Raw genomic sequence first — 15,446 nt, 5'->3', positions numbered from 1 at the left:
TGGAGGACCATAGCTTTGAATGCTGATTTATGTGAGTTGATCAGGGCCAGGGTTTGGATTCGAACTCAGGACATCGGGTTCATAGACAGTGTGTCCATCGCTCCACACAGCAGTGTGCATAAACATACAAAACAAAGATCCTCTGCAAACCTTTCACAGACTGTTGATGTAAGTGCTGTTAGTGAGAACCGAATTAAGGCCAGCATGGTACACGAGGGGTGGTGGGTGGCCAGCACCACGCCCAGCCACCTTTGTCTCCCTCGTGGCGATGTTTACACATCGCACCAGGTACCATTTGAGGCCAAGTCGACCTGGTTCCAGTAATCGTCGTGAGCAGGAATTAAAACCCGGGTCGCCGGGTTTGTAGCGCAGCGCGCTAATCACTGCACCCCCACCCCCACTTGTACATACTCATACCCGTACGTACGTACACATGCGTTTTCCTGAAAAGATTAATGTGCATTAAACTTAATACAAACTACGTTCATTTCCAAGTAGGTGCCTGCACACATATGCATGTGTTAACTGATACCAACGAAAGCCAGACGTAGTTAATCTAAATTCCGACCGCCTCCGACAAGACTCGGTCCCGCCGTGAATACAAATGTCCAGTGGTCAATGAGGCATGTGCTTCGTGTGTCCGCACAGGTCCAGTCTGATTCACCTGAGCACACCACGGAGGTGTGAATAACGCAGGGCAAAGTGTCACGCAGGAGCTGTGGAATATTAAGCCTGCGAGGCTGCAGGTACCAATTCCCCGCCTCCCCTCGCTTATCTGGCCGGGCGGTTCCGTGGTAAGAGCACTCGACTCATACTGTAGTTGGAAGGCAAAGTCACAGCCCTGCAATGTTTTGCTCATGCCGCCACTGGCGGAAGGGCCTCGACTGAGCTAGAAATGCAGAGATCCTGGGTTCAAAATCCAGGCAGCTGGCTGTGATTAAACTGGGTTCTGTCGTACAGAGCAGTGGTTCTTAACCTGGGCGCATGCAACCCCTCGGGGTGCGAGACATGGGCAGATTTTTTTCGAAGGTCAATCATTGAAACACAAATTAAGCACGGGCACGTAACTATTACTACTTTGTTTCATCAACGTTTCGATCGCAACACAAGACGACTGCTTGTGTTGCGATCGAAACGTCGTAGTTTAAAAAGAAAAAAATGTTATTTTCTTTGAACCTATCTACGTGACTTTACCGAAAGACCCAAGAATAGAACATATCAGTTGCAAATGATAACTGAAAATCCAGTACTTTCATCGGAAAAAAAATTCCTTTCTGTGTTGGGGTGTGTTGGAAAGTGTTGCCCACGGCTGTGTGCAACAGAAGTCACTTGAAGTGATCTCAGTGCGAGAGATGCCTATTGTGCATTGGCACCTGTGGGTGTGGATGGGTTTTTTTTCCTCGTCAACAAATTGAAAAACATTAAAGAGTGGTCACGGTGAAATGCGATGCGTTCATTCCGCAACCGACCCCTGCCCATTGTACGCTGGCAAAGGGGGGCACAAGCCATCGAACGGATGACTAACCGCAACGTATGGTTACGTCATTATTGTCAGTTGCTTTTCAAGCGCCATACAAAATTACGGCGATGTATTATTATTATTACCATAACATGTCTTGCGCGAAATATCCTTTGATTGAGATTGGCCATCTCGTTTGCACAGTGCGACCGCGATGAAATTAGCGAAAGAGATCAATTATAAATATATGATAAACAAATGGCTCGCAACCTTCTCTCAGCACCAAGGCCGGTGTGTCGCTTCTAAAAGGACACTCACAGGCCCCCACCTCCTCTCTCGCCTGGATGTTGAGTGACCACTGAGCTTTTTGCCCCGCGTGCTAGAGTGGCTGTCCGCGAAATATCGTGCGTACGCGTGTCACAATTTGCATTGTTGTTCCTATTATTATTATTCAACAAGGTCATTGCACAGTGAAAGTAGGACTTACTTGTCGATGGATCCGACCATGTAGTACACCATGGGGAAACAGCAAATAGCCTCCAGAAAGTGGCAGTCAGGTCTGTGGACGGCATCACAAGTAGGAGCAAGTTTAAGCTTGGAGGCACGACAAAACGCCCACAAGACGCAGGCAACAGGCTGCCTATAACCACTTAAACCAGAATTTGCTCGATCTTGTCAGATGTACGCACGTACGTCGCACGTTGCGTTGCACCGTACGTAGCCAACCGTGGCAATCGGATATTGAAAGCTAAGCGGGTTTGAGCCCGGATAGTACTTGGATGGGTTACCACCACACGCCAGGTTGCCATAGGCTGCAGGGCTATGTGATGGGCAGCACAGGGCAGTGCGGCAAAGCCCACTGTTGTTCTGTACTTCCTTGCTCTCCCGCCTTCACCAACCTGCACTGACAAGTTTGGTCAAATAACCCCCATGACCGGCTCAGTAAAAGGGGAGACTTCATGCAGCAGATGAGTGACGAAGAGATGTACCTGTACAATTATCCAGGGAAACCTCACTCAAGACTCTTTTTTCAGGATGATCCTACATTGGAATGCTTGGCCAATTCCATTCATGAGTGTTTGGTATGTGGACGGAAATCGGAGCATCCTTAGAAAAGCCACACACACGACGTCACAAACAATCAAAGACCCACACAAACATATTTAAGAAGCCACTGCTGGTTTGCCATAATTTGAACAACATAGTAGTTCACGCCTACAATGACCAGATATTCCAAGGTAGTCTTCCATCCAAGTACAAACCGGGCTAGAAGTCTAAAACTATGCACTAAACTAAAGTTTATTTTTTTATTTTACTAGGTAAGACCCACTCATCTAACCAGCTCCCTTTCAGAAATGACCAGGCCACATATTATAATTCTATGAAGTGGCTTATCATCTGGAAATTTGTAGCAGCCAAATACTTTAAAACGCATGTTTTCAAATGTGGAGGGAAAAACCGGAGGACCCGGAGAAAAATCCACGCGACCATGGGGGAGAACTCCAAATATACGGGTGTCATGGTCGGGATTGAACCCACGAGCTCCTGCATACCAGGCGAGGTAGTTAACATCTCGCCACCGTCGCCTTTGTTTCCGAGCTGTTGCGAGATCGGGTGAATTTGGTGCTATTCGCTAACAGTCAGGCTGACTCTTATTTTCGATGATGTGCGTGAAACTGTACCGTTGCCCATAATCCACCGTGCTCACAGTCATCAACGCTGCTCATCAGGACACTTGGCTGGCAGTGCTCTGGGTGGGGGAGTCGGATGGGAGCCAAGGCGTGGGACCGACGCAGGGTCAATGCCTCCAGACTCGCAGTGAAAGCAAATGCACTGACAATTTAACTGGCTATTGCCAACGCGGTAGCATCTCTCTCTCTCTCGAGTCGGAACTTTGCGAATACAAAACTTCGCCTAACTCACGCGTGGCTGGAACATATTCTACCGACGTTTTTTTTTGTTTGTTTTAATTAAGCAGAGGTCAGAGGCACCCTAGTGCTGAGCACTGAAATATAAATTATTATTGTTTAAAGAGCATCCCGGTGTACCACCTCAAAGTTGTTTGCACGGCAGGTAGCACCACTAATTACCACAAAATGCCAATGAAAAACCTTCCGGTTGCCACGTAGCTTTGACGGTTGTGCTGTATATCCCTCCCGTGCGTTTTCCGTTTGTACCGCATGTTGCTGTGAATGATGTCCAACTGAACAATGATTTATTCAGTCTGAATTATTGTCAATTATTCGTGAGGCAAAGTGGCTTCGCGGTAGCACATTTGCCACTTGCCGCAGAGGTTCACGGTTCCAAGCCAGCAGCCGTGCTGGTTCACGCCACGGGCGTATGAACTGTAACAATACGCGCCGTACTGCTTCGCAGTGGACGCTGAAGGACCGCGCGGCGTCATTCGCAAGGGTGGGCCATGGTGCCCCAGCATCGTGGTCAAAACGCGATATGTTAGAAACTCACCTGCACATTTCTCAATTTGGAATCTACACGACAGTCATCCGGACCCTCCTGAAAGAGCCACGAGACTCAGTGAGGCTTTCCCGGGTGAACAAAACGTGAAAGTAAAATCATAGGTCGCGAAGATCTTAGCCGGCACGTGGAGCGAAGTGTCGGACACCACACGGAATGACAAGTGGTACAAACCCATTAACACATCGGAGAGCCATTCATTGGTTTGTAAATTGGCGATTTCCACTTTGAATAGATTAATGATCAGCATGGGGTTCCAATTAACTCACATCAGCAGCAAATCATTCACCTGCATGTTTTGTTTTACTTGCTTAATTGTCAACGTTAATAGCTTTCCGAATGAGAAAAAAACATAAAATGTGGAGAAAATATATTTCCCGGGTGAAATTGTATTTCTGCAAAGATGTTCCTGATTGATAATGTAGGAGGTGGATATGTAGCTGCAGGTTTGACAAAGGCTTGTACGACAAAACTGCTGTTTATCAAACTCACCAACATCGTCCGACTCACTAAAATGCCGTGCACAATAGCAAGGCAACTTCAGCCTTTAAATTAGTTCACGTAGACTGTATAACATTTTGGAGTATACCTGCACTGTACAGTGCAGGTATTATTCAACATGTTTTCTGTCGTCGTCATCATCATCATTAGCCATGATCCATCCACTGCTGGATGAAGGCTTCCCAAACCGTCCTCCCATCTCTCATGGTGCTGAGATAAAGGAATCCACCTAGGATCTGCACGTGATCTTTTTTGGCTGCCACTCCGTACTTATTCTTGGACATTCGCCATCATCCTTCCTCACCAAGCTTTCTACCCAAGCCCCGCTGACATTTCCCCACAGGTTGAATGATGCCATTAACCGGCGTATGTTCTCGAATCTATGTGTGCCTCCTACTGCCTCTCAGTGTAATTCCAAACGTGTATCACTCCACAGGACCATCTGGATCTTCACTTCCCCCCCCCTACTCCACACCCCCCTACACCTCTCCTCCCTGGCTCCTCCCCCCCTCTGACCTTATATAATCACTTCACAAACAGCTCTCTTTGCCCACAACAGTAAAAAAATAATTGCTGTGGTTGTCTCGCCTGATGACGGAAGCTTGTGTTGCTTCCGAAACGTCGTGATTTAATTTAGTTATTTTTATTTGATTTTATTTTCACCCACGTGACTTTACCGAAAGAACCAACGAGTATGGATCCTTGCAGTCACGAAAACTTCAAATCTAGAATCACTCCACATTTGTTTTCTTCATCACGATTTTCAGTTTCATTTTGTCTGTTAAATGACACTGTTTCTAAACCATGTGTCTGAGCAAGTAGTAAACAGGCATGTTGTCCACGACCCCACCGTGAGTGTGCCCACGGGCCCCACCGTGCATGTGCCCGGCACGCCCTTACGGGTTGTCGAGCAGCAGCACGATGGGGTTGAGCTCCCTGTGGGGTCGGTAGTAGGCCCGCAGTGGCACGATGAACGTGTAGAGGCCGTTGCCCGCCGTCTCCGCCGACACAATGATCAGCTTGTTCTTGAAGCTGTAGGCCTTGGCATCTTCATAGCTGTAGTGCGCGCAGCCCTGCCGGGAGAAGAGACACGGCAAAACGGCCGTGAAGATTTTCAGAAGCGACAAAGTGGCTCATCATCATCATGTGGAAATTTATAGCAGCCAAATACTCTAAATGTAGAGGGAAAAACACTGGGGTCCCGGACAAAAATCCACGCGACCACGAGGAGAACATGCAAACTCTAAATATACAGGCGTCAGGGTCATGATCAAACCGACGACCCTCTGTATACTAGGCGAGGTAATTAACATCTCACCACCGTGGCACCCCACTGTTTTGCCTGCACTATAGCTCTATCTTAATTTTAATCAGTGCTCTCCATCTCATGTGGGTCACACACCTACGCACACAAAGATATTTATCTTAATTTAAAACTGCAGCCCTGACATCATATAAGATGTGTGTCGCAATTATCGGGCTTGTGCAGCTTGTAACGACACACATTTATACTTGAATAGAGGAGATCGGTAAATGTGGAACGGTGTAAAGTGGTAGTTCGTGAGATCTGGCGTTTCGAAATATCTTTGTATGAAAAAAAATAACAATAGGTTTTACCCTTTCTGGCAATAAAGCAGGTGTGGAGATGTTCAAAAACCAAATAGAAACTTTTTTCAAGGAATCAAGTCTGCAATAACCACACGTACTTGTGGTGAACATGCAAACAAACATGCTCTGATAATATATGCATTCTCTTTGAGGCTTATTGGCCTACACCAGAGATAGCCTTCTTTAGGGCGTAGTCTTACCAGTGTCAGACCAGACAATGCATATATGATTAGAGCATTCTAGATTTGAAGCTTTCGTGACTGCAAGGATTCATACTCTTTGGTTTTAATTGGTAAAGTCACGTAGGTAAAATAAAATAAAACAAAATAAAAGAAAACAATTAAATCACGACGTTTCGGAGGCAACACAAGTCTCCTTCTTCAGGTGGAACAGACACAGCGGAACATCAGTGTCAAGTGGACAGCTCAGAGACCGGGTCTATATACAGGTTAAGAGGGGGGGGGGGGAGGAGTCAGACCGGGATGTGGGTGGGGGGGGAGGGCTGAGCCAAGCCGCCGCTTGTCACGGCACAGGGGGCTCGGAGGAGCGGAGGTGCCTCCTGTGCGACAACGTGTAAAACCCCTTTGTTATGCTGCCGGGGGTTGGAGGAAAGGGATGGCGTGCTGTAAGGGTGCAAGTACAGCTTCATTGTTTAGAAAGCATTAGAAATGGCTGTATAATTATAAGGTAGCTAAAGTTTGACATACAACCACTGAGAGATGGAAATGGCTGTACAATTAAAAGGCAGCTAACAAACACAAGATCCAGGTCCGGTTTTAACACAGTACACAAAATCCGTGATCTGATCCCATCCGTAAAGGATGTTATCACTGACTTACAGTACCTCGGTGTTTACAAATTGAGTTGTACCTGCGGAGTCTGCTATATCGAGGAGACGAAGCGACATATCTCTGACCGAATTCGTGAGCACAAATCAGATTTGAAACACAGCAGAACGAATTCTTCTGCCGTGGTTGATCACCGTTACCTCGCTGTGGGTGATCATGATATTGTTTTATCCGATACCAAGGTACTCTGCAAACCTACCGGTTATTATCAGAGATTTGTCCACGAGGCCATCCAGATTTACAAACACAGACACAACTTCAACCGAGAGGATGGTTTCAAATTGAGCAACCACTGGAAAGATGTTATACATCAAGTCAAACGTTAGCTGCATTTTAATTGTACAGCCATTTCCATCTCTCAGTCGGTGTATGTCAAACTTTTAGCTACCTTATAATTATACAGCCATTTCTAATTCTTTCTAAACAATGAAGCTGTACTTGCACCCTTACAGCACGCCATCCCTTTCCTCCAACCCCCGGCAGCATAACAAAGGGGTTTTACACGTTGTCGCACAGGAGGCACCTCCGCTCCTCCGAGCCCCCTGTGCCGTGACAAGCGGCGGCTTGGCTCAGCCCTCCCCACCCACCCACATCCTAGGCTGACTCCTCCCCCCCTCTTAACCTGTATATAGACCCGGTCTCTGAGCTGTCCACTTGACACTGATGTTCCGCTGTGTCTGTTCCACCTGAAGAAGGAGACTTGTGTTGCCTCCGAAACGTCTTGATTTAATTGTTTTCTTTTATTTAGTTTTATTTTATTTTACCTACGTGACTTTACCGAATAAAACCAAAGAGTATTATTAGAGCATGTTTGTTTGCATGTTCACCATAAAAAACGTGTGGTTATTGCAGACTTGATTCCTTGCAAAAAGTTTCTATTTGGGTTTTGAACATCTTAACACCTGCTTTATTGCCAGAAAAGAGAGGAAAACCTATTCTCTGACAAAAATGATGTTACTAAGGAAAAACTGGTTTATTGATTATTTTTCACAATTGGTGTCAATGATGTTAAATATAATGCTACTGTCTGTGATCTGCATGCTGATGCTGCTTGCTTGATGTGGATGCACACACTCATGTTTGTAAATGTACAACAATAAACACAGAAAATTATTAAGGATTAAACTAATTATGTTTTGCCCGTACTGAAACGGCTGTATGCCGTATGGACCTGAAAACTCAATTTACCTGTACAAGAATACGGGGTAAACCTTATGGGTTGACAGGTATGCAAAAGGTTGAGAGTTAAAATCTCAGTCGAGGGTTGTCTCAGGCCATTCATTATTCCTTTAATGGGGAAATAATACATTTACCACTTTGTAGGAAATTAACATTGGTTGTGCTATGGAAATAATTATCCCTGCCATATGAATGTGGAATCTTTACTGTTGGCGCAGGGCTGCTGCACCCAAGGCTTAATTGAGAAGTGAGACATTTCTATTTTGTATTTTTTTTCTCTTCGGAAAAGTGGAATTTACACCATGTGTGTTGAGGCAATGTTTTTTTCTTTCTTTCAGTTTTGACTTAACCCTTATCCTCACGAATACAATTTTGGCACTGTGGTGTGTTGCAAACATTAGACACCGACAGGTCCGTGGTGCTGAGTTTGTGGGCTATGAATTCTGCATGCTTGCATACGCACTGACCTTATCCAACCGAAGGCAACAGAACGGAGCCCTCTTCCTCAGCAGATGACACAGCGTGGGAGAGCTGCCGATGTACGGGGAGTTGGGTGGGTAACCTTTTACCCGGCTATGACAATAGCAATCCACAAAAACACGCACCGCACACAAAGATGATCAAACAAAGATCACCCATATAGCCTTCACAGACTGTTGTGGCAAGTGCTGTTAGCGAGTAGCCGGCACGGCACACGAAGGTGTGGGTGGCCAGCACCACGCCCGACTGGGGTTGTTTCCCTTGTGGCGATGTTTACACCCCGCACCTCGAGGCTGAGTTGACTCAAGTGAGCCCCAGGACCGGCTCAGATAATTAATTGTCACTGGTGTTGGCAATGAGCGGGAATCAAACTCGAGTCGCCGGATTCATAGCGCAGCGCACTTACCACTGCACCACCACTCCCCAGACACGTACACATCAACACACACCGAGTGGGGAGTGAGACTGTTATCCTGTCAAGGTACACAAAGGAATCATCATCATCGTGATCATCAGCCATGATCCATTCACTTCTGGATGAAGGCCTCCCCATGCCATGTCGGTCACGTTTTTTTTTTACCATACTTCACCATGCTGGTGAGTGCTGGTCGGTAAAAGGGAGGAGTGCCCCCAGGATCAAGTCAGATATTAATCACTGTTGTTGCTAGACACGGCCGGGAATTGACCTTAGGTGGCATAGTTGATAGCACAGTAAGTTCAACACCGCACCACCACAAGTCATACATTATCATATTTGTAATTTTTGAGAGAGAAAAATCATTAGTAATTGATTTTAACCCACACACAATTCAATACTTGCACCCTGAGCATACAAATCAATATTGATGGATGAACTTATCCAACCTGGTACACACCTACCCCATCGTATTATATTTATTCTTAGTCCCTTGGCCTTTCGAACCATTGAGGCATGCCCGTCTCTTCGTTAGAATCTCCATGCAGTGGCTCTCCACTTCTCTCTGTCCATCATTCAACTGAGCTAGTGTCCATCCCGTCCAGCGTTTGATGTTTTGTCGTCAGGCAGTTCGAGGACCTCCACTGCCTGCTTGGACCTTCCGACGTTCCCTTCATGGGTCACCGTTCTTCCTGGTTACATGTCCAAGATAATGATGCCGGTACCGGTACTTTGACCTGCCATAAGTAGCATCATCATGGGACCTCCTTTGCAAGTACCAAAATATGATAATAGGTTTTCCACTTTTTTATGGCAGCAAAAAAAAGGGGGAAAACCTATTCTCATATTTTGGTACTGGCAAAGGAGGTCCCATGATGTAGCTGCTCAACCCGAACCCTCATTACTCTGATAGTGGCATTGTCTTTGTGCTGTACGACCTTTTGGCGTCCTCTGGTCTAACACCGTTTGGAGACTAGGCTCAAAAGAAAGCTGTCTCTGGTGTGGACCATGGACCAATCAGTTTCAAAGACAATGCATATACTATCAAAGTATGTTTTTTTGTTTGCATTCTGACCACACATATTTTGGTTAATGCAGACATGATTCCTTGCAAAAGGTTTCAGTTTGGTGTTTTAACATCTCAACACCTGTTTTGTTGCCAGATAAAAGGGGAAAACCTATTCTCATAAGTAGCATCATGTCTATGCCTTGATGCTTAATGTTACATTTTTTAAACTAAATCAGGTACAGCTAAGCTCCGAGTTGTGAATTGAATACACGCACTGCTGACCCACCCATACTGGACAACTCATAGGGTTACTCCTCCAGCATGAATAAAGATTATGATTCTGATGCATTGGATGATTTGACAGGCGAGTGAATCACTCTTTACTAGGCAGAAAGGAGCACCGTCTAGTATTGGCCAAACAGAGCAAAAGGTGATCTTGCGTTGGTAGTGGTGCACAAGCAACGCACACATTCGTCAATGATTCTGCCCGACAAGAGGAAACATTACGTAATCATGAAAAAAATGTGGCATTTCAGTCCATGGCTCTTTGATAGCAAACAGGCGAAGAAGTTCTAGATTTTAAGCTTTCGTGACTGCAAGGATCCATACTCTGATCACGACATAGTTTTCTCCAAGACCAAGGTTCTCTGCAAACCCACGGGTTTTTATCAGAGATTTATCCACGTGGCAATTCAGATTTACAAACACAGACGCAATTTCAACCGAGGGGATGGTTTCAAATTAAGCAATCATTGGAAAGATGTTCTAAATCATACCAAACATTAAACTAATTTCAATGGTATAGTATATTTATTCGAGTAGTGGTATCCCAAACTTTCACAGCAGCTCATTTCCCTTCACACCAGCATTTGGACCTCTACGTGCATTTTATGCTAATTCCTTTGTCAAAGCGTTTTGTGTTTACTCACACACAGCTTAAAGGACGCGACCTGGGCTTGACTGTCTTCACTCCAACGCTGTCCTCTGGACAGCACGGTCCCTTCACCTGATGAAGGCCACTTGTGTTGTGGCCGAAACGTCGTGATTTTTGTTGTTTTATTTGTATTTTTTACCTACGTGACTTTACCGAATAGAACCAAAGAGTATAGGCGAAGAAGTGCCATTGCTCAAAATGTCACCCATTATATAATCTTCCTTTTTAGGGCACGGCTATTGATACATGTGTTCAGTTCACATTCATCACAGGATGACTGTTATGTGTGCACCTTCATGCCTTTGGCACAGAATCATTTGTGAATACCAGCGATTGCATTTTTTGGTTGCATCAATTTTTATTTTACTTAAATCTTCATGAAGGTGGCTCTGATTTCACCATGCTTTGGGGCACGTTCTGGTTCATTTGAGTTATCGGCGTTTACATTGTGAAATGAAAACATCCATATTTATACCAACTTGCCTCCGTCCCAGTGTGCATTAAATATTGACGACATAGTAAAATATGATCTAAAACCACACTTATGAATATATTATAACAACAGTGATGGAAAGGGTGACCAGGCTCACTGACTATCAGGACAACCACTGTTTTAACATGAGCCAGGTCCAACATGGTCTGCGAGGCTCTGTCAAACGCAAACCCTGGTGGCACCTGACGACAAAAGCTTCGGCAAAGAGTTCTGACAACTGACAGACACCTGGACCAGTGGCAGAGAGTGAAGTGTTAACTCGCAAGGCTACTGGACCACACAAACCCAGCTCTCACTATCTTTCGTGTTCAGACAATTAAAACTCTTAAGTGATTGAATAATCGATGAGTCGGGTATCCTATTTATTAATCAGTACCCATATCTAAATGAGAGGGTTCTTTGCCTATAACAGTCTGCCAATTCGCCAAAGTTGATTCAAGAAAAGCCTGCTGATAAGACACCGATTGTCGACACCAGTCCAGTTGGCTTGTACTGAATCAACGCTTCTGAAAGTAAGCATTCCCAGAATGCAGTGAGGCCAATGGGTTATGTAAGAGATACTTGTATTTCGCTATGTGGAAAGACGGACGTAAGTAGAAGACAAAGTCTATGTTTGTGTTTAGTTTGTTGTCCTCCCGCCCGCACTGCCGATTAGCAGGGTTGGCTACGTACGATGTGAAAGAAGTTCAACATACATTACATACGTATATAATATTCCTAGTTATGTTCTTCTTTGTATTGGGTTTATTGCTCCAAACCATGGGAGCATCATCAGGCTACTGCATTTCACATACATGTAACTTTTTCTATCATTATAATCCAGTCGTGCTTTAGGCAATCATGCAATGTGTGTGTGGAGGGGGGGGGGACCTCCAAAAAAAATGAATGCATGAATAAAGTTAAATTAAACTGTCCAGCTACAGGTCAATCAGCATCTTTACAAGTTTCTCTCCACTCATGTTTTTTATGTTGTAAGGCAATAGTATTTAAGAACGTTGTGAGTTGTTGTTTGTTTACGTGACACTGTCAACTCAGTCCTTCAACTTTATATTGAACTTGGATTATGCGGTTAAGTTTGTTCTGGGAAAGACAAAGGTGCAGCCCTGCAATTTATTGCACATGGCACTGCTGGCGGTAGGGCCTTCACTTCATAAACTAAATTGGAGCTTCATCATTAGACTTCCTTTGCCAGTACCAAAATGTAATAATAGGGTTTTTCCCCTTTTTTCTGGCAACAAAACTGAAACCTTTTTACGAGGATTCATGTCTGCATTAACCACAATACCTGCAGTCAAAATGCAAACAAAACACACACTATGATAATATATGCATTGTCCTTGAAACTGATTGGTCCACACCAAGGGACGGCTTTCTTTTGAGCCTCAACCCAATTGGTGCTCGACCAGATGACGCCAAAAAAAAACAAGAGACGGCATAAACAATGCGCAACAATGACGCTCGTAACCAACATTGTTCACGAGGACAACAAAAATGCTTCGCAAAGCCTTCCACATTAACGTCCGTGGCTTACTCAAAGTTCACGGTGCCTTCCTCGTCCGACTGGTTCGCTTCATCCTCTGAGGGGTCGTTGAAGGGGTCCGAGGGCTCGGCCTGCAGCACAGGGTCAGCGACCTCCAGCACGGGGGCGATGCTGGGCCGTCTGCCGGTGCCCGATCGCTCCGCGGGCAGCGAGAGGCTCCTGCCCGCCCCCGCCTCGCTCGTCGGGCCGGCTGGCACGTGCACGTCGGCCGGAGGGGCCGCCTGGCTGGGCTCCGTGCCATGCAAGTCCATCGCCACCGAGCCTGCGGTGCGTAGAGAGGCGGGCATGGTGGTGGTGGCTCAGTTCGGGGAGGGGGGGCGGGGGGGGGGGGGCGTGCGGCTGAGACGTTGGGGGTGCCTGGTGAAAAGTGCCACCTTCCCAAACCCTCCCGCTATTGTGCCAGTGGGAAAAGAGGCATTGTTGGAGCACAACTGTGATATCCATAGTATAAAAAAAATTCTGTTTTTTCCATTTTTTTATTTATTCCCACTGCATTCTGGGTTCTTTGATGACAAAAATAAAACGCGTCTGAAAAAAAATCTATTTCAGCGGCACATGGCGAGCCATCAAAAGGAGGCGCGACGAGTGGGACACTTGTGTCGGCGGGAGAATGCGAACGGAGACGTTACCCAGGGAGGCGAGGATACTCTGCACGGGGATGCGAGCGCCTCTGGTAGCCGACCCATTGGAGAGGCCTTTCTTCTGCTGCTCGTGCTGCTTGAAGATGAAGGCCGAGTTCTCCTCCTTGGTGATGTTGATGTAGAAGCACGTGTCGGAGGTGGCCATGATGTGCCGGGGGCCTGGGTTCAGCAGCATGCTCCGCTTGTCCTCTTGTCGCACGCCGATCAGGCACACGCCGTACCTGTAAAAAGCAAGCGGAGCAGTTGTTTTACCAGGTAAGGCCAACTGAGCAATATAACTCTTTTTCACAAGCGACCTGGATATCACGTATGACGAAATGGCTTATCGCGTGGACATTTATAGCAGGCAAATACTCTAAAGCGAATGTTTTTAAATGCAGAGAAGAAAACTGGAAGACCCGGAGAAAAATCCACCCCACCACGGGGAGAGAGAAATGCAAACTCCAATTATATAAGCATCAGGGTTGGGATTTAACCCATATACTCCTGTATACCAGGCAAGGTAGTTAACATCTCGCCACCGTGGTGCCATTATGGCTAGCCACTATGACTCGCGAGAGTATGGTTAGAGTGTCTTTTATTTACAGCCAGGTGAAAGGCCGTAAAAACACAATGGGCATATGAACATCGTAAAAAATTATATTATCAACAGTATGTGGAGCCGGCCCATCCCGTCTCTCTTCCACTGCGATCATAATGAGAGAACCGGCCAGGACAGGGAAGACGGATGTTATTCTACGTTGTGTATTTCTCCCCTCCCACGTCATGTGACAGATGGAGATCTTTGAGATGCAAATACTCATTACATGGACTAAAACGACAATATATAGAGGAGGGCAGAGCTTGGGCAATTGTTGGCGCTGGCTCACCGTTCCCTGTGTTCGAGAGCAGCCGAATAGTGTGCGGCGCATTCCACGAAGTTGAAATCAGAATAATTATTAGCTCGGGTGCCCTGGCACGATTTGGCTGCGTGAACCGCTCAGCCACCACCACCACCCTCCGTGCGTTTCGTACTTCTTGTGGGAGTGGAACGCCGCGAATGTGAAGCTCTTGCCCTCGTACTCCCCGAAGAACTTGCTCTCCCCGAGCCGGATGTGGTAGATTTCGTTACCCGAGCAGCGGCCATACATCCTCTGCCACTGCTCAGGGGATTCTTGGCCCTCCCTGTCGGTGTTTCACAATCAGGGGTGAGTTTATATCGACGTAAATAATGCCTCTTTCCCATATTTGTCTGTCTGCGTAAAAGTAAAAAAAAGCACAAGCCTTCGGCCACTTGGCCTTCTGGTAATGCATCTTATCAGCAGCACTGGTTAAATACAACAAAGATCCCCCATATAGCCTTAACAGACTGTAGGGGCAAGTGCTGTTAGCGAGCACCTATGAAGGCCGGAACGGTACACGAGGGGGTGGGTGGCCAGCACCACGCCCGACCGCCTTTGTCTCCCTAGTGGCAATGTTTACACACCGCACCAGGTACTCATTTGAGGCTGAGTCGACCTAGGGGAGGCCCGGGACCGGTTCAGATAATCGTCACTGGTGTTGGCCGTGAGCGGGAATCGAACCCGGGTCGCCAGATTCATAGCGCAGCGCGCTAACCGCTACACTACCGCTCCCCACTACATGAACACTCTGGGACACACGTTTCAACATTCAGTGTCTCATCAGCAGTCAGGCTTGCTTGAAACAGTGTTGGTGACCTGCCCGATCTTTAACGGCAAGGGGCCCTTTTTGTTTATAGCTTTTTTATTTCTTCCAATAATTAAGGGCCTCCTGACACAGGCTTTTAAGTTTGTGTCTTAATTGTAATTACATCTGGAACAACAACAAATGTTTAGACTCTATCAACAATTGTTTAGATTACATC

The 15,446-nt window shown here is 46.3% G+C and overlaps 1 protein-coding gene across 5 annotated transcripts in view; it reads right to left on the bottom strand.

Annotated features, from left to right (window-relative positions):
• The window catches only part of LOC116953115 (potassium channel subfamily T member 2), a 224,074-nt gene that overhangs the window by 34,823 nt on the left and 173,805 nt on the right, over positions 1-15,446 (bottom strand). For all 5 annotated transcript variants that reach the window (XM_032972962.2, XM_032972966.2, XM_032972965.2 and 2 more), the window contains 6 exons: positions 14,597-14,746; positions 13,571-13,803; positions 12,933-13,203; positions 8,538-8,643; positions 5,336-5,508; positions 1,947-2,018 (listed from right to left, as the gene is read on the bottom strand). In XM_032972962.2, the coding sequence (XP_032828853.2) occupies positions 1,947-2,018; positions 5,336-5,508; positions 8,538-8,643; positions 12,933-13,203; positions 13,571-13,803; positions 14,597-14,746 (1,005 nt within the window). The remainder of the gene's footprint in view (positions 1-1,946; positions 2,019-5,335; positions 5,509-8,537; positions 8,644-12,932; positions 13,204-13,570; positions 13,804-14,596; positions 14,747-15,446) is intronic.

The sequence above is a fragment of the Petromyzon marinus genome, chromosome 50, assembly GCF_048934315.1.
Source record: "Petromyzon marinus isolate PM22_M1 ecotype Great Lakes invasive population chromosome 50, UKy_Petmar_22M1.pri1.0, whole genome shotgun sequence".
Classification (NCBI taxonomy): Eukaryota; Metazoa; Chordata; class Hyperoartia; order Petromyzontiformes; family Petromyzontidae; genus Petromyzon; species Petromyzon marinus.
Note: the sequence above shows the minus strand (reverse complement) of the source record. Positions and strands in the feature narration are given on the sequence as shown.